The 21,957-nt window shown below is 39.4% G+C and overlaps 1 protein-coding gene across 7 annotated transcripts in view; it reads left to right on the top strand.

The window, feature by feature from the left end:
• PKP4 (plakophilin 4) overlaps positions 1-21,957 on the top strand; it is a 94,710-nt gene that overhangs the window by 12,969 nt on the left and 59,784 nt on the right. For 4 of the 7 annotated variants that reach the window (XM_066999080.1, XM_066999079.1, XM_066999078.1 and 1 more), the window contains one exon: positions 10,468-10,601. In XM_066999080.1, the coding sequence (XP_066855181.1) occupies positions 10,473-10,601 (129 nt within the window). In that variant the 5' untranslated portion in view covers positions 10,468-10,472. Of the gene's footprint in view, positions 1-6,828; positions 7,051-9,482; positions 9,579-10,464; positions 10,602-21,957 lie in introns of those variants that run through there. The other 3 variants (XM_066999077.1, XM_066999081.1, XM_066999082.1) reach the window with 3 other exon arrangements.

Genomic DNA, 21,957 nt, shown 5'->3' on the forward strand with positions numbered 1-21,957 from the left:
TGGCCAATAAGTTAAGAAATAAGGAAATTACATTGCTTCTGAAGTATCTCCCTGTTTACTGGTATGTATCTTTTAATGACTAAGCACTAAGTGTTGGTGCTTTAAGGCTGTGGTAAGAGAAAGCTTGAGGTCTGTAGCACGGTGACTAGTACACATCTGTTGGTCTTAATTTTTCTGATTTGTTTTTGTTTCATTTGTAAACAAAATCTGGATTAAGAATTTGTAGTTCTAAGCTTCAGCTTTGGTGAATCAAAGCAGCAGCATGTGGTGAATGTAAATTGTACTTACCCATTTCACTTGAAGTATTTGAGTGTCTCAGCAGCATACAAAGTTACTTTCATTAGAAGTTGAAATAGCATTTCAGTGTTTGGGGGGGTTGGTTGTTGTTGTTTTTTAAGTTTTCATAGAATGCCTGAGGTTGGAAGGGACCTCTGCATTTGATTTTGTTGCCTACCACATAGTACCTTGTTTAATCTGGCCGTTTGAATTTATCTTTAGTATAGAGCTGTTTATTTGTAGGAGGTGGCTTGCCTGTGGGATGCCTTGGCCAGGACTCGGGAAGTCCTCCGTCAGTGCCCTCGTGGCACTGGGAAGCGGCATCGGCGAGAGCATGGCGGGGCGGCCGGGCCGTTCCGCCTGGAGCAGCTTTCCCGGCGGCCTGAGGTGGGACTCGGGGAGCCAGAGCTGGCCAGGGCGTGAGGACACCCTGTTCCCTGTGCTGCACCTTGAGGCCAGACACGTCCGTTCCTGGCTGTGAGATTTAATATGCCCTGCGCAAATCCCCGTGGTGTATCTGTGAAGCGTATTAGATGTGGATGCTGAGCCTTCCTATTTACTGGGGGATAGCAAGGTCTAATGAGGTGTTAACTGGTGACAGTGAGTATGCAGCGAGTGACTGACCTGGTCTGGCAGTTTTGGCGTGTAGCAGTACCACTAGGTTTTCTTTAATATTAATGCTTTATGCTCCCCATGCCTGTTGAGGATAGGGGTAGCGATGGCGATGACCTCGCATTTGAAAACCTCGTGCCGTCTTCCCCCTCGCCCTGATCCTGCCCCTGGGCTGGGCCAGGCCTCTGGCGGCACCGGCCTGCCTGTGAGGGGTCTCCCACCCCGGGGCTCCCCAGCCAGCCGTGCCCAGGGCAGGGCGGGCACGTGCCCTTCCTTCGGGTGCTGAGTGCTGGCGTAGCTCAGACCCGGCGTCGCTCCGCTGGGCCAAGGACCGAGTCACAGAATCGTCTAGGTTGGAAGAGACTTCCAAGATCATCTAGTCCAACCTCTGACCTAACGCTAACAAGTCCTCCACTAAACCGTATCACTGAGCTCTACATCTAAAGGTCTCTTAAAGACCTCCAGGGATGGTCACTCAACCATTTCCCTGAGCAGCCCGTCCCAATGCCTAACAACCCTTTCGGTAAAGAAGTTCTTCCTAACATCCAACCTAAACCTCCCCTGGCGCAACTTTAGCCCATTGCCCCTCGTCCTGTCAGCGGGCACGTGGGAGAACAGACCAACCCCCACCTCGCTACAGCCTCCTTTAAGGTACCTGTAGAGAGCGATAAGGTCGCCCCTGAGCCTCCTCTTCTCCAGGCTGAACAAGCCCAGCTCCCTCAGCCGCTCCTCGTAAGCCTTGTTCTCCAGACCCCTCACCAGCTTGGTCGCCCTTCTCTGGACTCTCTCGAGCACCTCCATGTCCTTGTAGCGAGGGGCCCAAAACTGAACAAGCGACGCAGTAAAGTACAGGCGCATTATCCCATCAGTTCAGCTGCGAGCAAACGCTATCCCGAGCTGACTGTAAATTGCAAGTTAAGGGACGTCTGGCTTTTTCCATGTATCTGACAAACCTGTTGGCGCAAATCCTTCCTGTGCCTTAGCAGGAGGATGTTGGCAAGCAGCAGCAGCATCAGTATTAAAACCGGGTAAGAGTGGGACGAGGCGGTGTGAGCGTGCCTATGTTTACCTCTCCGTATTTGGTTATGTTCTTCTGAAGTTTGCATTTATAGCCTTGCTGAAATCTATTTTTAAAATGTATAAAAAAAGATTATAACAGCATTCATCAGAAGGTGTGTTGAGAGCTACTTGGAGTTAACTAGCAGTGTTACTGTAGAGAAAAATGTTATAAAGTGTATTTGCCATTGTGAGTGAGAAACTTCTTAATTATTTCTTCAAATAATGTCTTTTATATGCAGACACATGCAGAGTATATAGTGCAAACAATTTCGTTTTTATTGTGTTTCTGTTTGACAAAAAAAAAACCACACACACAAAAAAACAGTGGAACTATGTATACTCCTGTAAAACAAGAGAAGTGTAAAGCAGGTTTCTGAGCCCCTGCTTGTGCCCCTGCTTTGCTGGGCATGTTGAGACAACATTTGCTCTGTCGTTTGCAGCTTTACCTGTCTGGTCCTATGCGAACTTAACTGAGAGAGAGTGAATTAGGTGAGCATTAAAAGAAAAAGGAAAGAGGTTAAACCCTTTGTCGAACCTCTTCTATGCCTTTGCTGGGTGCTTCATTTTAAAAACTTTGGATTTGAAATGATCTCTCTCACAAACAGCAAAGCACAAAATGCAATTAGGTAGATGCTGTTAACATCTGTAATTTCCCCTGCTGCCTGTGATATTGAAAAGATAACTGGTAACTGACACCTGGATGAAATGTTTCCTTTTTTGCCTAGCATAAATGATAAGTGTAACACTTTCAGCTCCTGCGGTATAGTAACATGGGTGTTTCTTGTTTATTTCCCTTTCAAGTAGGAGTGGGTTTAGCACTTTTCTCTGCTGAAGAGTATTCAGAGTTGGTTTGGGTTGGGGTGCTTTCCTGTCAGCCGCTTGCTGTTCCCTTCTTTGCAGTGTTCAGAAAGCTCAGTTCAAGTTTCAGCTATCAGAAGTTGTATATATTTTTTATAAAGCAAAAGTAAGTCATTCTAAAAATGGAAAGATATGCCTCTAACTACAATTACTGCTTTAGCATTATATGAAATAGCAATCTTGCAAGTCTGGAAGTACATTCTTTTCTGCTGTTGTCATCCCTGAGTGCATTTCCTGAGCTATTATATTGATGTTTTCCTGGACTTGCGGAGTGCAAGCAAGAGCAGGCTTTTTCTGTTTTGAAAATGGAAATCCCCTTCACCAGGAATTAGTTGTTGAATTTCAAGACTTAAAATTGTGTAATTTTCCAACTAGTTTGTTATTGAGAGGATTTGTTTTTGATAGCTGTGTTTTAAAACTCTCATTTTGAGCTTCATGTTAAAGCACAGTGTAACTAACTGATTAAGTCTAGCTTTTCTGGAGGTAAATAGATTTGCTAATTGAAATATATCAGTATTAATTATCAGGCTTATCTAAATCATAAGCATGAGCATTTAATTGTTGTGTTACCTGTAGTTATGAAGAAGTGTAAAAATAAAGTTTGTCTCATTCTGGAAAGGAGAAAGAGGCATCCCAGCATCCTATTTAGAAGAGAGAGTAACACAATTATTAATATCATTGGATATGGTATGATACCTGGTCAGAAAATAGTGGTAGCTTTTAATTATTATCCTTGATGGTTGTTTTGCTTTTCCTGCAGTAACTTCAACATTTCAGCTTTTATCACTTTTTTTCCCTTAGTCTCTGCTTTATATCTAAACACAGGCAGCTCCCACAAATTTTTGCATGGCTTCAGTTGGGCTCTTCTGACTTTTCAATCGATTTAACTGGAAATTTGGTGCACAAAACTGGATATGCTTCTTTAGCTAAGCAGACTGCAAAGCATTTCAATGCATCAGGAAATGTAAAAATAAGCAGGAGTGTTAAATGAATCTTTTTTTCCTTTTTTACTTTGTCACAGAAAAATATGCTTTGGTTACAGGCATCCTTACAGTGGCCTTTCAATACCTAAACGTGGCCTACAGGAAAGCCGGGGAAGGGACTCTTTGTCAGGGGGTGTAGGGATAGGACAAGGAGTAACGGTCCCATTTAAAAGAGGGTAGGTTTAGGTTAGATATCAGGAGGAAATTCTCTACTCAGAGGGCGGTGAGGCACTGGGACAGGTTGCCCAGAGAAGTTGTGGATGCCCCATCCCTGGAGGTGTTGAAGGCCAGGCTGGGTGTGGCTTTGGCCAACCTGGTCTAGTGGTGGGAGGTGTCCCTGCCCACGGCAGGGGGTTGGAATTAGATGGCCTTTAAGGTCACTTCCAACCCAAACCATTCTATGATTCTGTTGTTCATGATCTCTGAATGCTGACCCTACCATTTAATGACAGATATCCTCCTTTCCCTGGACTGCAGCCATCATCTATAAAGTGTTAATAATGGTGCTGGCTCTCGTTTATTACCCTAGGTAACCACGTGTAGGCGGTACCAGACCTGTGACGGAATGACATTTCATGCCTTTCAATGCAGTTGAACTACTAACTGCTGCTCTGACTACAGCTTTTAACAAGTTACTCTGTTTGCCTGTTTTCCCCCATGGTATGTTCATCTAAGCTATCTAGACTGCTTGTGAGAAGGCCACGTGACAGCGTCAAAAGCTTTATATCCCAGATGTATTTCTTCTAGTGCTCTTGTCAAAAAACAAAATTTGATAGATTTGATATAATTTTCTCTTGACGAATTCACATTATTTCTTACCGCTTGATGTTCTAAATGGCAGTGGATTCAAATACATTGGTAGATCAGGGCAATACAGATTTGGGATGGTCCAAAAGAAAAATTCAGATTTGGGGTCTGTCATTTGTGTGTTCTTTAAGGCACTGGAGCCTTGTAGACTTAACTATTGAAAGGTCGTCTTATTGCCAAATGGCTTCTTCTGTGTTACATGTGTGAAATATGAATGCTCTCCAGACATCCTTTAGATGACAAAGATTCTTCCTTTTTTTTAAGGTGAGCTACAAATGGTGCCTCAGGCCTTGAAGGCTGTGGTCGTAAATATACACTTATTCAAAATGGTTGTCTTGCTATACCTGTTTGATCTCTTCTTTTGAATGGTTAGTTTGAAAACTATAAAAATACTAATCTTGCGAGCATGTTACAACTGGATATTTGTGGATGTAGAATCCTGCCTGTTCACTAGAACGAAGTGAAAGTATGTTGCCATCGGCCAAAAAAAGGGCTGTCTTTTACTAGGAGCTGTAACAAAAATACATTTAGCCAAAAACGAGGGTAATCCTTTTAAACATTTTTAAAAGGATATAGCTCCAGCTGCCTTTTGCACTTGGAGAGGGAAGGAAGGAGGGAAAAACATACTTTGAAAAGAAAAGTGGATGATGAAGAGACCAACTTTCACAATAAGATAGTTAAACCCATCTCCCACATTTCTCAGGCAGTGTGTCAGTTGCACGTAGATTTCTTTTATTACCAAGGAACTCAGTTTGTGCAATTTGTGCAGGTATTTTTTTGTGCTGTCATTTTAGAAGTCAATGTCTTCCACATTTTCATCAGATAGTATATTTACTTCCCTGTTTTCATCAAATAATTAAGTCCATGTGTACAAAGCTTCTGCACTACCCATGTCCATATAGAAAGGTCACGTCTTAACAGAATGTTTAGCCTATAGTGTGATATTTGAAGTATCTTGACTCTTCCTGTGTTTGGAAATTTTAAAACTATTTTTTTTTGTGTTAGATCCATATAATCCATTTTTTCATTGCTTGTGTCATCTTTGCAAGTGGATAAGTTGTCATCTGCTGCCTTTTCATCCAAACAAATAACTACTGGCTGGTAGACATAACACAGTTTATTTTAGTTCAGTCACTTGGTTGCACCAAGCTTGAGAATGTAAATCACCGCCTACTTTACAGGCGAGCAGCGCTCCATCCTTGTAGCAGGATGGAGCTAACGTGAACCACTCGTAACTAGAAATGTACTGACATGTCTGTGAAGTAACTCATAAAATCAGATAAAATTTAATTGGGTCTTCATCTAAAAACTGTGGAAATGTAGTAAGCCTAGTTTTGTTTTCAATTTTTACATATACTGCAAAGGATCAAAAGAGAAGAGTCTTTGAGGCTGAAATGTGCCTTGTCACTTAAGTGCAGATTTATATGAATAACTTAATTGTATAATAAATAACATGTCCATGTCCCAGCAAGCTGACTTTGGTTTATTGGAGCTTTTTTCTTCTGTACCAATGAAGTAGCTCTGATGTCCTCCTCTACTCCTGTTGCTTGATTTAAACTTTTAGCTAGACACATAAGGATTTTTAATAAGACGTTGCTTGGTTTTTTTTCCTCATGTTTCTGTCACATGATGTATACTGTCAGACTATCCTACCCTAGTCAACAGTGTTCATGAGAATTATATTACCTCTTCAGCAGAAATTACTTCAGTGGCTTTTATTACTGGCTTCAGGTCAGTATTGGGAGGCTCAGAACATAAGCAAGGGGAAAAATTGGGAAAATCATCTGCATAAGGAAGGCAAGAGGAATATGAAATGAAGTGAGAAGGAAACTGTGAAAAAGTACCACACTTGATGTCTTGCAGGGAAACTGGAAAGGTCTGTGGTTTCCTGCCCCTGTCTCCTGCCTGGACAGGGGTTACTCAATGCTGGCAAATGCATTGGCTATCACTGTGAAAGTGACAGGAGGAGCAATGAAAGGTGGGGAGTAGAGACTAGCGAGAATGAAGAATTAAAATGTGGTTTCCTCCCCTCAATTTAGTGATTTCTTATATTTCTTCTTTCTCTTCAACTGTGTATTCTGGTTCCTTCATTTAATCAGTGATTACACATGGCTACAAGATCAGCTGGTTCAGAAAAATACCATCCAACTCCCTCCACACACACACACACACACGGGAGGAAACAAGCATAGCTTTGTGTCAGTTCAACTCACTGGACCTATTTGCTTTGCAGCTGTTTGACCATTCAATCAGACACAAGAGAAAGGATTACCCATTTTGGCAACTACGACTTCAGTGCATGATTGGAGGACAAGTGGGAATACCAAGACTGGCAAATTACTAAAGAAAACTGGTGAATCTGCGCCATCGTCTATGCTGGAGTGCCAACAAGTCTGCTGCATTTGTACAAAAGAACAACATCTCGGAGGTGTTCAGGAGTTAGTGCTTCTGCATGGTAGGGGTTGATAAGCTAAGCGTGCATGGTGAAGGCAATAGGTGTTCTGTGAAGAGGTAGTTAAAGATTTACTCTAGCAAATCCTTGCAGTTGCCTGAAGAGATGGTCTCTGTCACAAACTGATTGGAATGTTTTTGGTGGCTTGGTTTACATTGATCCAACTCACTTTGTGGTTTCCTTAAACCATTTGAGTGAGCTTTCACAGTAAAGAGGAGGGAAGTGCTGCTCTTCTCAGAATTGGTGTAGGTTATTTCAGACTACAGACTTCAAACTGAACAGGTTTATTCTTCTTGCATGCTTGCTTCTAGAAGGAAAACGTAAATGCAGCCAATCCAGCCTAGAGCTAGTGTCACCACTTTTGTTCTTCTGTCTTTTACTGTTAAGTGGAGAATTTCAAAATTTGGAATAGGAGTTGGGAATTTAGGTGATTGCTTTCTTCAAGTAGTATGCCTGAGGGAGGCGTGGTGGCAGGCACTGTGGGCTGGGCTGCGGGGAGCATCATCCCGTTTGTGCACTGCATCACCCGAGCTCAGCAGGCAGCCAGAGTGAATGAGCATACGCCTCGGAGTTAGGTTCAGTGCTTACCCAAGTGTCTGTAGGATCAAAGCCAACAGCTGTCTAATCTTGATACCAAGATTAGAAAATCAGTAACTTTGCCAAGAAATGTGTTAATTGAAAGAACAGCAGTTAAAACAACTGCCTGTCTGGGAAGGTGTAGCTCTCTAAGTACGCCTCTTAACACTGAGACAGATGTACATTTAACATTGACGTCTTCATTAGTAACTAATTTGATTGGTTTTCCTTTGAGTGTTGTTATTAGAGACTCAATATTGGGTATATTTTCTGTTCAGAGAAATGACGATACTTTTCGACTAGTCCAGTTATGCATTTCCTTGACTGGGTTCTACAGAAATTTACTACAGATAAGTTGTAGGGGCTGGAGGGGGCGTAGTTGTACACCAGCAACCTGGTGTAGGTGGTGGGAGGCGTCCCTGCCCATGACAGGGGCTTGGAATTAGATGGCCTTTAAGGTCACTTCCAACCCAAACCATTCTATGATTCTATGAAATCTGCCCCACTGCAGCTCTTCTAGCGAATCATGAATTTCCTTTTTTTTGTTTTGTTTTGTTTTGGAATAAAGAGTAATTTTCAAGACCAAACTGTTCCATGATTCTATGATTTAATTGTTTTGTTTCGCACCTGGAAGTTCTGAACATAATGGACACTCCGCTGGTTCCTTTGCAGGTCAGGACACAATGGGATTCATCCCTCAGTTGTAACTTGTGAGGGCGTTTGAGATTTGACATTTTGATCTCTTAACAAATTTTACCAAGTGAAGGGAAAGCTTGAATGTGTAGTTTTATTACTTAATGATATGCTACCAAATTTAACAGTCTGTTTAGAAACCTGAAACACTGAGTTGTTGTCATAAAAGAGTGGTGGAAAGTGATTTAAAAATCCAGGTATGACCCAGGGAATTGAAACATATTCTATGATTCTTTTGCTCATTACGGCTTGATGAAAGAGTTGATTTTTTACAAGAAAAGCCTTTAAAGATTACTATTTTCTTTTCCAAAGCCTTCAAGTTGAGTCTGCCGCTTCAATTCTTCAAACTTACATAACTATTGGAGAAGTTTTTTATTCTGCTTTCTTTAATGCTGTTTAACTTTTTCTTCTAGAAGCAGGGGTCTCTGAAGCTCTAGATGTATGCCAGATTTAAGATTAGCTTAGGAAATCTTAGTTTGGCTGCCATCGTATTGTAAGCTTAAGATGAATGAAAATGTTGTTTCAAAAATAGGTATCACTGGACACTCATTTGGTGATACTTTGCAAGTCAAGCAGTACGCAATATCACACAAAACATACGGCATGCAAACCATGTGCTATCACTCTGTATGTATTCTACAAGTATTCTCCAAGCGTAAGTTTTGCGCTGTTTGAGAGAAAGCCGGCTCGATCTCCCCAGACGTGGCCACAGGCATTTCGGCACCGGCTGAGTTCAGCTGAGCGTGATGAGGTGGAAGCAGTGGCTGTTATCCTCGCTGTGGCGGAGAGCAGCCCGGCGGGGCCCGCTGCCAGGAGCTGCCCGCAGCCGTGGGCTGCCGCCTCCCAGGCCTCGGGGCCTGGCGGGAAGGCCGGGAGCTGGGCTGCACGCCGCTGTGAGGCCCCGGGCAGGCCGGCAGCATGGCGCTGGCCTGGGGCCTCCTCTCCCTCACAGACTGGAGTGGGAGGCGGTGGGGCTGGGCTCGGTCGGCAAGGCTTGGCTGGGGCGTTGAGGGTGCTGGGGTCGTGCTGGGGGAAGAAGAAATACTTAGCCTGGGCTTGCCTGTTTTGGTCTGGGAGGAGGACAGTGCCTGGCATAATCATCTTTATATTGCCTTGTTCGTGGTTTGATCCTTTTGGAAGGTGGTAATGTGAGGGAAGAAAGAAAAGGAGCTAAGCTCGCATGCTTTGATATACAGCCGTGTGGTATCTGCAGCGATTTTTCCTTCTCTGTCCCAGAAGATAGCCTGTGGACTGTTTGCAGAGTAAGCTACTCTTCGTCAAATGAAGAGAAGGAAGCTACTGTTCATATTGTATGCCTTCTCTAAGAATATTGAGCTTCTTTTGAAAATCTAAATTTTTATTACTGTAATGTTAAATCTTGTGAATTTTTTCTTTGCTGAAGGAAGTTAGAGTTTGGTATGTGTGCAGGAGATGCATCAATACCGCCTCTGTGCTATTTTCAAAGTATTAAACACATCATAACAATCTGTAATATTAATTAATAGCAACTTCTTATTTATTTATTGTATTTTTATTTTTTACATGTACTGGGGTTGTTAGTGTGTGCTGCCTCCACAATAATGAAGGTTGGGATTCTCAAACGTTCATCCTGTCTATCCATTCTGTGCTATCCATAGCCTAGGACAATGGCTGTAACTTTACTGCTTTAATTTCTTTTTCTTTTTTTTTTCAGAAAAAGAGCACTAGAAGCATTATTACCATTAACCATAATTAATCTCTTTGGTTTGCTCCCAACAGCAAAACACTCTGCTGTTAGATGTCATTCCTCTATGCATGATGTAAACCTCTATTGATTCTATGTCTTCTTGATGTTTAATACTAGTATTCTTTATGCATCTTGGACTTTGCTACTTTTAGTAATTTCCACAAGATAGTATTTAAAAATAATCTTTAAACATCATGCTGCTTGGTAACGTCTGCCTGCTCTTTACATTCCGATTTCAGTTTGTGAAGGTGAAGCACAATAATAGGAACATATGCTGATATGTGTAGTATGAAGCTCTCTGCTATTTTGGTTAAGTTTGGAAAGGTGTTAGAAGGAAGATGAAAATTTATAATCCTGAAGATTTGTATTTACTTAAATGTCCCTGACTGAAAATGTAAACTATTTAAAAATATTGTTTATTGCAGGCAAAATGCCAGCCCCTGAGCAGACCCCAGTGGTGGAAGATGGGCTGCCACAGACAGCACAGGAAACTTCCACAGTCCCAGGCATGGAACCAGAGACTACTGCCACTACCATTTTAGCTTCTGTAAAGGAACAGGTATATGCCGTGCTTTTAGCAATTCAGAAATCCAGCATGCATTTCAGAATTAATCATTGTCTTTGATTGCATTGCTGGAAAGAAACATTGTTTCTGAAATTTGTTTTCTACTGTTAGTATAGTGTATTTTGTATGTCAAAATGTGGGTATCGGAAAGGGTTCACTTGACTGCAACAAACAGAAGCATCATTATGGTATTCTGTATCAAATGTAATGTATGCCACCATGTAAATCAGATTTGAGATGTGGGTTTGTTGTTCAAACAAAATATAAAAATCAGTAGTGTAGAACTAATGCAACTTTGAGAATCAGACCTTTTTGTCCATTCTGCAAACTTGTATGCAGTGTTACAGAAATATGCTCATAAAGAGTTTGTATGGTAAGTTAATGTTTTGTTTAAGAATAGGTCTTAATATTTGGGTTTGGGGTTAGGTATTAATGTCCAGGTAACAATATATTTTAAATCTGCAAAACATTTCTGAAATGTATCTTAGCGATTATCTCTATACGGAGGGGGGAAGGGGGAACATGATTGCATCATATGGTCTGAATATAAACAAGTTTCATACCCACGGAACCCTTAGTCTTAAATGAAAAATTACTGCAAGGCAATTAAATTTGGATCTTAATTTCATGACTAAATACTAGTTTGAAAAGTTTTTGAGCTGGTAATAGACTAATGATTTCTCAGTGATTTTAAAACTGAGCTTCCAATGTTAAGGTTATTAAGGCTGGAGGCTATCAAGATATGAGTAAGCACAGTCAACTTGGTTATAAAGAGCTTGAGCTACCTCATCATCTGAAAGCAGCACTTGGTCTTGCACTGCCTTAGCTTATCACAAATGTCAATTAGAACTCATTTGTTTAAAGTACATTTGTGGTGATTTTACGTTAGTCCATATTATTTTGCAGTTGACAAAGAACATGCTTGTAATGGTAGCTCAAATGATGAGCAGCACTGTAATAAATGACACTGCTATAATTCCTAGTGAAATAAGGAATATTTTCACCAGCCAATAATCTTACCATTGCGATTGCTGTCCAGAAATGCTTTTGTGAAATTTAATGCAATAGTGATTGCTTAAACCGAACATACAATTATGACAGCATTATCTACATTGGATTGATTAAAAAAAATTATATAAAAAAGGCATTCGTTAACATACCCTTTCCTACCCAGGAAACATTTTATCTTGTTCTTACAGGAAAAAATGGATAATGGAATATTTCCTCATTTTAAAAAGGAGGTTAAAACCTCTTCCACTCTTCATTCAAAAAAAGACTCTCAAATTTATGGATATTAAGCAACTCCATTCCGATCAAAGGAAAAAATACAACTAAAATTGTGTTTTAATAGTTGCTGAAACACAAACTTAAACTGTAGATTAGCTCTGTAAAATGTGTACACAAGTTAGAATGAGTGGAATGGGGAGGAAGATAAAAATCATGCTTCGCTCTTGAGAATAATAACTTGAAAGAACCAAACTGTAGCTTTCTGGTATTCTTTCTGTTGATATTAATTATGGACAGACACTGACATATTCAACGCCCTTCCTGTATGGCACAAATCCCAGAACAGAATATTTTCCAGTGCAGTTATTTACTTTATTAAGTTTGAATGGAAACTAATATGCTGTTTACTATGGCTTAACTTTGTTTTATTCAGAAATCTCTCTTTATTTGCAGTGGATCTGTATTTGTACAATAGAGCTGCCACACCTTAAATTCATTACTTTAGACACGCTTAGAGTGGAACCAAAGTTGAGAAAAAAAATGATCATTACTTGTGCAACTATACAAGATTTTAACCTAATAAAAACTATTAAAGTTACTGCAGTAGTTCTGACATAAGTACATAAATTTATTGAATGACTTTGTTAAGCAATGTCTACCATAGTGGCATAGATAGAGGCATATCTATGACGTATCATATGGCATAGATATTTTGAACCTGCTTTGGCAGGGGGGTTGGACCCGATGATCTCTTGAGGTCCCTTCCAACCCCTACAATTCTGTGATTCTGTGATATATAAAGTTTCAGTAATTAATAAGCCTATTAACTTTACAAGATATTTAAGTAACCTCTCCATTTGTTTCTTTTTCTTGAGATCACAAATCAGTATAAGGCAACCTTGTTATCAAAATAGAGCATGTCCCTTGAACTCTGAACACTCCCCTCATTGAGACAAAACTGTCAGACAGCTGTGTAAATCTCTTGATTACATTCTAGGGAAATGTATCATTTTCACCAAAAGTGATTGAGAAGTGCAAAGAAAATTTGATTACTACTGCTTCACCTGTGCTCTTCTGACAAAGCTTAGTTTTTAAACATGAAAACAAATCCCTAATTAGGATAATCTACGCCACTGCCACCTCTGCTGTCTTAAATGAGGGTAGGGAGGATAGTTCTTTTACCAGGATAAGCTATTCGGTTTGCCTCACTAGTGGACGTACTTTTGGATGAAAATCAAGGGAAGGACTGACTCTTAACACAACTTAAGTTACATTTCTAGTATTGGATTTCCTTTTTGAATGCAGGGAAATCCGAAGACTAACTGTACTAAAGCTGAAATGTATTTTAGCCTTTTTTCTTCTAATAGTTGCATGTATACGATGGTGTTTTGTTTTGGAAGGGCAACATCATAGCAGTTACTTTTTGGAGAAATATAAAGGCAGCGAGTTGTCAACTACTCTAGGTGAAATTCTAGGTTATTGTGAATCACTGCTGTTTCACAAGCACAGGCCTTACACTACTGAATTTAGAATTAATTGTTGCTGAATTGGCAAGATTGAAGTGGGTGACCAGATCATTGAAAATTGAATTTCCTGCTTGGTGTTGCCTTTCCTTTTCAGTGATTGGGCTGAGGGAGAAAAAGGTCTCACAGGAAGAAACTTCCATTGCTCCAGCTTTGAAAAGTAACGTGAATATACTGCTTCTGATTCGTTTGCCAAGAGAGAAGCAGTTGCAGCAGTGGTAGTTTTATTTATTTCAATTTCTTTGTTCTTTAAGTGTCAACTAGTTCAAAGATGGCCAACTTTTCACTTTTTCCTTTGTAAACAGGTGATAATAGACTGAGAATGATTGGATATGCTTTTGGGTTAATAATCATAAATCTCTTGTGGTTTCCTATGTGCTTTTCTAGAAGTGTTCCCTTTATTTCAACACTTCAGCAAAACTTCTAAATTTTCCATAACAGTATTGAACCATGTACTTAGAAAATGTGCACTTTGCTTTTTTTCCTTCTTTGTTGTTTAAGTACAAAATTATTTTGATGGAAGTTGAGGAATTTTTCTTTATGGGGCTCGTGGGGGGGGAAAAATGAAAACTACAAAAAAACAGCTTTCATATGGAATTGACGGAAAGAATGTGTTCTTCATACAGCAAAGAGTTTTTTATTGCGCCTTTAAAACATTTTTGCTCAAATTACTGTATTTTGATATTAAGTTTGAGAGATTTTTCTACCAATTCAGATATAACTTTGATATAAAGCACTACATAATCCAACCGCATAGGCATGTGGCTTCAACAAAATACCTGAAAAAAGATGTAATAAATGCAATTCTGGTAATTGGGCACAACAATTGAACAGTCTTAGTTTGAAATTCTGATTTGGATTAGTGATGGGTTAGATGGATATATGTATATCTATTCTGAGATGAACTTTATTAAATGGTTGGTACTTTTTAGTAAATGGCTTTCCAAGCTTTGTGTAAGTGAAACAAAATCTTTGCTAAATGATTGGGAGATCTTTTTTCAACTCTCTTAATGTTGATTTCAACTGTATAGATCATTCTTACCCCTTTAAGTACAGAACTTTGAAGTTTGCTACCTCTCTTGTTCACAAATATTTCCAGATTTGGTGAATCAAGTCTGAGAAGTCTGCTTCCCAAGGCTTTAATTTTAAGACAAAATTTTTGGAATTCCTCTCTCAGATGAAACTGCTAACTCATTTCCAGAATCAAAATTCTTTATACTCTGTTTTTCATTTGAAAATTAGATTAGAAATTAGAATTAGAAATTAGTTTTTCCTTCTAGCATTGTATTGTTAAGCTTCTAAGGGGAAAATCCCTTTGAAGAAGAGCCTGCCTAAAACTGTGGGCATCTACAAAATATATTGGAGTATTTATACCTCTTGTAACACTGGTAGCTTACCAGGCTCTACTCTGCAACAACTCAACTCTAATCAGCAGCTGGCAAAACAGTACACTTAGCAATTTAAAATAACCCATCATTGTAACAAACAGTTTTTAAAGAGGATGCTACTCAGCTGAAGTCAGTGAATACCTCAAGTTGCATTCCTCCTTTCTGTCATTGTATGAGAGTACTTTTCTATTAATTGCTGAAATTTTGATCCCTCATCTGCTAGAGCAGCACTAAACTGTTTTACCAGACCAGTGAACAATGCAGGCATAAAAGTATTAAGGGCTTTAATGGTCTACTGCTGTTGAATGCAGAGTAAGTGTGATCAGCCAATAATTGTAGCTGTGTGGTTTCACAATCTGTAATCTGTGATTCTCTTTACCCTGTCCAATTTTTTATCTTTTGTCTTCTGTTTTGGAAGATACTGAGATACTGAAAGCATGAAAATGCAGTTGTGTGAGTAAACTTTATTTTTACAGAAAACTTTGAGGTTGATCTAATATGGTTAGTTAAAAATTTCGTTTTCTTTCAATAGACTACAGTAGAGAATTCAAATATTGGGTCACTAAAGTACAGTATTCAGGTTGAGAAAATATATTTGATGTGTTTTAGTCAGTTCCTTAATTTGTTTCAGAATTAAAGCAAGTGGAAGCATGTAGGACTGTGCATGGATTAGTGTGGGGGCTGGCATTTGTAATGTGAAGAAGGTATAAATTAACTTAATTTTTTCCTCTTGTTTTGCACCTTTGTATCATAGAAATGTCCAAAATATAACTGCCTTTCTTTAGCACAATGAACCCTTTCATAGGCAATGAGAGCTGTGCGTCTCTGCACTGTATGTTGCAGTTGAATGAGAAGCAGTAGCTGACAGGTAAAAGTATTCCTCTCAAATGCTTGCCAGACATTTTTATCAACTCGGACTACTGGAAGAGGCTTAGCTGAATTGTTCAATGCTCAAAATTTTTATGATTAGGAAAACATTTCAAAGTTAACTTACAATTACTACTTGATTTTTCGCAAAGAGTGACGTTTGGTGATTTAAGCAACTTAGCGTATCCCAGTGCTACTACATAGCATCACAGCCCTGTATTCTGCCCCAGCCTGCTTCAGCAGCCATTCAGAACTGGTAGAAGCTGACGCTGCTGCAAGATGCTTCCCTTTCTGTGGCATCAATGGCATCATCTCTCCCAGGTGTCCCAGCTGCCTGATCCTGGTGTGGCAAGACAGGCACATGCCATTCAAAAAGAGTTCAAGAGTTGTTTTTGCTACTTGTGACATCACTGCTGATTCTTGGACAATTGTCACTAGAAAGCCTTCAGTTAATCAATTGGACCTTCTACCCTGTATTTAGAGTTTTAAATTACCTGTATTTTGCCAGGTTTCAAATTACAATAGAGCAAGAAGAACAAAATTTTTATTTTTCAACATTGTAAATCTTGAGTGCTTATTCTCCTCCATATTACTGAGGTAGAAAAGTTCTTGGTTAACAAAAATGAAAATGTTGGATCTCTGTGACATAGTGCTATAATGGGATGCACAGACAGCACGCAATTGCTTCTAAATTTTCTTATGCTATCCAAAGACTTCAATAAGGGAATAATAGTCATTATGGTCTGTCATACAAATTATGTTCCAATTACTTAACTGTTTTCAAGTATTTGTTTTAACTGCCAAGCGTAGTACGTTCGCAACTTTTTTTTCCCACTTGTTAGAGAGCCACAAGCCTATAAGAGGTGCTCAGCTCTCGAAAGAAGAGAGCAGCGTGATTTCGTGATTGGTATAACTTGCCTCATCTGTGTCTCCTGGTAGTGAAGACCTTGAAGTATCTTCGTGAGTGAGGTCTCAACATCATTGCAGAAAAATTACTGCCGGGCATTCAGAGCTTCTAGCTCTGTTTGGTCAGTTGTGGTATACACTACAACATTGACACCCCGTGCAGGGCTTTTCTCTGCTCCAGAACCTTCAGCCTCCAAGAGCCTCCACGGTTACAGAGCTCTGAAATTTGAGTTTTGGCTTTTAATCACGGAAGCTTGTCTGCCCGCAGTCTGTATGTTTGCCTTTCCAAAGCAAGTTTTCTTCTTTCTTGAACCGTGTATACGCTGCTTCTCCCTGAAAATAATGAAAAGCTAGTATTTTTTATAGCTTCGTGTTAAGAAATATGGCCTGTGGTTTTGCAATGAAATTTAGCTTATGAGTACAAAATTGTCGTTTTGTGAGGTGATTAAGTAGTTACTGCTAAACAGGTGAGTAGAATTACATTTTTTTTCCTCTACGTATTGAGTAATCTTGGAAAAAAAATAGCTCTGGCCGAAGCATTGTAGTGTATGTGTTTCAGAAGATTTGGTTAGTACCAAATCTTTGGTTAGTATGGCAGTGTATTCGGTAATCTACGTGTATAACTTTACTATGCCCTGCCCACATAGATGATGTTCTGCAAGTGAAAACAAACGTACTAATTATTTTGTTTGACTCCTGTCATATTGTCACAAGCCAGTGCTATAAAAAAAATAGTTAATTGTGTTTTTTTGCTTAGGCTAGCAGCTTCCTGTGTTGCCAGCATTGTGTGGGAGCATCCTGTGTGAGGGGGACGGCTCCCGCTCCTTTCAGAGAAACAAATTCAAATAGCTTCCTGCAACAAATAGTATGTTATATGATAGATAAACATATTGGTGGTAGGTGTCCATTCAGAGTGGTATCCCTCCCCCTTCTCCCAAGTTTACTCTTAGCATTTGATGTGTTTTTTTAAATATTTTTTTTTAAAAAAAAGCTTTTTGGTTTTGGGTGCTCATTTTGTTTGTTCATTTTTATGGAACTGACTGTGGGGTCTGAAACAAAGGATAAATGCTGGTTTATTGAGCAATGCAAATAGTATGAAGGAAGTACCGAATTTCTTTAAGGGACTATAAACTATGAAAATGATCAATGCAATGCAGTTACTGAAAACTGATTAGGACTTAGTTTCCTATAACTGTCTGATTTAAACTAAAACAAAAAAGGCTTAAAACATCAGGTATTCCAGCTATAAAGAAGGTAGCACCTCTAAAATCATCCATCTCTTAGGTATTTATGCAGGTATTTAAGACCTGCAATTACTGTTACAGATACCAAATTTAAGAAGAGACATATGTAAGTCAGCATCCATTGCTTCAAAAAGTATGTTAGCTTTGTTACTTCACTGGAATCACAGTCTGAATGCTAAGAACGTTATTCAAATTAAAAACTGAAGCTGATTTTTTTTTTCTGCTTTCACAGAGTAAATTAATGTTGCTTTCACTTGCAAAAATAAATTAGGTCCTCATAAGTGTCAGAATGATTTTAAAATGGCAAATTAATCATAAAGGGAGATTCAGGCTGGATATCAGGAAAAGGTTCTTCACCGAGAAGGTAGGCGGACACTGGAACAGGCTCCCCAGGAACGTGGTCACGGCACTGAGCCCGCCGGAGTTCAAGGAGCGCTCTCAGATGCATGGTCTGATGTTTGGGTGGTACTGTATGGAGCCAGGGGTTGGCCTTGATGATCCTGTGAGTCCCTCCCAAATAAGGGTGTTCTTTGATTCTATAAGCCTTTGCAGTTTAGTACACTGTGATGTTTTTTCTTAGCAGCAGATACACAGGTCGTGAATAATATTGTAAATGGACAACTGAGGGTGTTGGTACAAAATCAACAGTGCTGAATACCTCAGGTGAAATGGCCAAACATGATTTCTTGTCTTTTTCTGTCATGTCTACTTTGCACAGTTTTTCTGATTTAGAATGCTAGCGAGTTTTGCTTTTTAAACATAGCATAAATTAATGAAGTAAAATTTCTTCCTACATTGTCAGTTTGTTACATTCATGTTTTCCACACCCAAGAAAAATAGAAATATGGTTCTTTATGTTTTAACTAGCTTTTGATTTTTTTTTGCAGCATGGGGAAAAAATAGCTTTGCTTTTTTGTTGTTGTTTATTTAAATTATTATCTTTTATTTAAATAGACAGTTTGTTAATTTGGGTATTGTGCAGCTTCCTGTACTGATTCTATATCACAGTGTTCTTTCAAGAGAAAAGTTTTCTGTGTTCTGCCAGTCAAAACCAAATCATATGATTTTCTAGACAGGGGTTACACTCTCACTGAGATGTGATGTGAAGTTAGACAGCTGATTTTCAGCAGAAAAAGAAAAGAGTTACCTCAGTGCTTTCAGTTAAACCTCACCAATCCTGATCTTTTTAATCACCCGAAATCCTCAAAAGCCTCAGGTGATTATTGGTATTGGGTGGAGCTCTGTTCTCCAGATGAAGAATTTGAGTATGCTTTGAGAAGTTATCAGGAAGGGTAGGGGAAGGATGCCTATTAAAACTGTAAAAAAGCAAGCACACTGTGAAATAAGAGATCACCGATTTATCTGATCTTAGTTATCTGGTTCCTCTCTTAAACACCTTTAGGACAGAATCGTGTGACGAATTAGTTTACAAAATGCCATCCTGTAGATGCAAGGTCAGTTGACAACCCCAGAACTTATTTTCCCTCCCATGAGTCTGATTCCTACCATTGTAACTGTTGCACCTGTAGCTTTGTCCTACTTTCCTTTGTGCATATTCCTTTTTAATTGATTTACTTTATGTAGGCTTTTAGAATATGTCAGCCTGTTTGATTTGCTAAGTCACTGTATTTTTTTTCCTTCTGGAATGCAAAATGTCAAAGTAAAAAGTTGCCCGGTGATAACATTTTCTTTATAAAGTATTTTGCTGCAGAAATACATATGAACTGGTGTAGATCATAGAATCGTAGATTGTCTTGGGCTGGAAGGGACCTTAATGTCCGTCTAGTTCCAACCCCAGTGCCAGGAGCAGGGATGCCACCCACTTCTGGCCCGCTGCGCTCCGGCCTGTAGGAGGCAGCAAAGCGGGTGAGTACTCAAGTAAATGTGTATATGTAGCATGTATTAAGCTTTCTAGACTAATGTTATTATTAATGCTTCTGCCTGTAATGAAAAGGCAAAGCAGTAGAGATTGGTTGAGTGGAAGCAAATAATAGCTAGCGTATGTTTTATTTTTATTCATCTAATTAAAAGATCAGTAAATAATAAAACTGCAACCTGAGTCTTGTGTTCAATTTCATAGTTTAAATCAATGACGTTACTTTTAAAACTATTTAAACAGCAAGGAATGGGAAAGAGTCTTAGCCGTAGGGTACACTTTTTATATTATCTCAGCAAGTGAGGAATGCAATACTGTTTATTTTAAGCTTGTGACATGCTATATAACACATCATATTTTACTTGGGAAAAAGCTTGCCTTGCCTACACTTTCTTCAAAAGTTACAGAACTTCAGCATCTGAACGTTTTTTTGAAAATCTCTGCATTCCCCACTAATCATGTTAATGGCTGGCTGGTGAATCGTTTTTTGGCTACGTGGCTCATCTATATTAACTGGAAAATAAATTCTCATTTGTAAATTTATTTGCTTTTTTGCTTAATAAACTTTATATATTTTTTTTTCCTCTCCAAAACACAAACTGTCCAAAAGAACAGAATGCACGTGTACCTCTTTTGTATAACATGAAGTTACCTCATGCTAAGACCTGGTTTCTCAGGCTGGGTCTGTGCTATTCGATGCGGTTCCGTTTTGTACAAACCTTTCTATATTATCCATATTTTCTAGTCCAAATACAGGCCCATAAGATGTGCTGTGGTCCAAAGGTTATCACATTCATGATGCTTTTTGTATCAGGTCACAGGATTAAAAGGAGTGTTAATTTTCAAATTCTGTTCAGAGGAGGATTTGAATAACATCCAAGTTTAGCACATATGTCCTAAAATGCTTTTTCATGTCTGAGCATTGACTGTGCTAAGTGTTTCTAACGTTGAAGCTTGACAGTAAGTGCCAGCCTAGTGGAAAGAGTTGCTTTCTCTTACGCTATAAATGAGCACTGAATTGCCTCCATCAACTGAAGATCTGGGTGGCCTGGAAAGAGCTGAAAACCACATTTACTTCCCCTGGCCTCCATGGTCTGCATAGTTATTTTCTGAGAGGGGCTTTACTGTAAATATGCAACTATTTCAAAATGAAAAAGCTTTGTGCCAAGAGGAAAGATCGTATGCTGGCATTTAGGGAAAGCTAGATGTCTGTCTGTTTTTAGGTTTCTTTTGCTTATCTGAGCCCAAAACAATCAGAAACCATTTTAAGGTTATAAAATTTTACCCTAATAGATGATCAATCTTAAAATTTTGCTTGATAGAGAAGCCTGAAATCGAGCTTGATCATTGCTGTCCAGTTACACCTTCTCTGCTTTCAGCATGGTGGTATGTTACATTTCAGGACTGCTGTTTCTTGGGCACCCTGAAATCCATCTTAGTGTTTTCAAGTGTAACATTCTTAAAAAAAATAAATTTATATATATATATTATGCATGTTCAGACTTCCAAGTATTACTTTGCTGATACTTGATTGTGGGGGGGCAGCATCAAGTGCATGAAGATGTACAGAACTACAGAATATATTGTTCTAGTGAAATTTTCTTAGTAGAGCAATAGAAGAAAAATGCAGTCTTGTAATATGGATGGGCCATGAAGTTGCTCAGAGGGCTGGAGCACCTCTCCTATGAAGAAAGGCTTTTCAGTACTTAAAGGGAACTTACAAAAAAGATGGAGAATGACCCTGCTCAATCAGATAATGACGGGATGAGAGGGAATGGTTTTAAACTAAGAGAGGGGAGATTTAGATTGGAGGTCAGGAGGAAGTTCCTCACTCGGAGGGCGGTGAGGCACTGGCACAGGTTGCCTGGAGAGGCTGTGGATGCCCCATCCCTGGAGGTGTTCAAGGCCAGGCTGGACGATGCAGGGTGGCATCCCTGCCCATGGCAGGCATTGGAACTAGGCGATCTTTAATCTCCCATCCAACCTGATCCCATTCTGTGCCTCTGTCCCATGGCAGTAGTGGGTAAGTTCATCATGCTGGAGGGAAAAAGCCTTGCTGGACAACATTTAGGGTATATAGAAGTATTCAGTTTGGTTATTGAGCAGTGAGAAGTATTTGAAAGTGTCTACGATCACTTGAGCCTTGTGGGAGGGACAGTAACTTCTGCGACACATCTTTAACTGGCCAGTTTGTTGTATGGAGCTCAAATCACACCTTCAGAAGTAGCTTTTTATTTTTGTTCTATTATTATTATTTAATTATGGAGCAGTTTCAGCAGCATGGCAGCTGCTGTTTGCAATAGTCTTTAGTTGGTTTCC

Source organism: Anser cygnoides, chromosome 6 (genome assembly GCF_040182565.1).
Source record: "Anser cygnoides isolate HZ-2024a breed goose chromosome 6, Taihu_goose_T2T_genome, whole genome shotgun sequence".
Taxonomy (NCBI): Eukaryota; Metazoa; Chordata; class Aves; order Anseriformes; family Anatidae; genus Anser; species Anser cygnoides.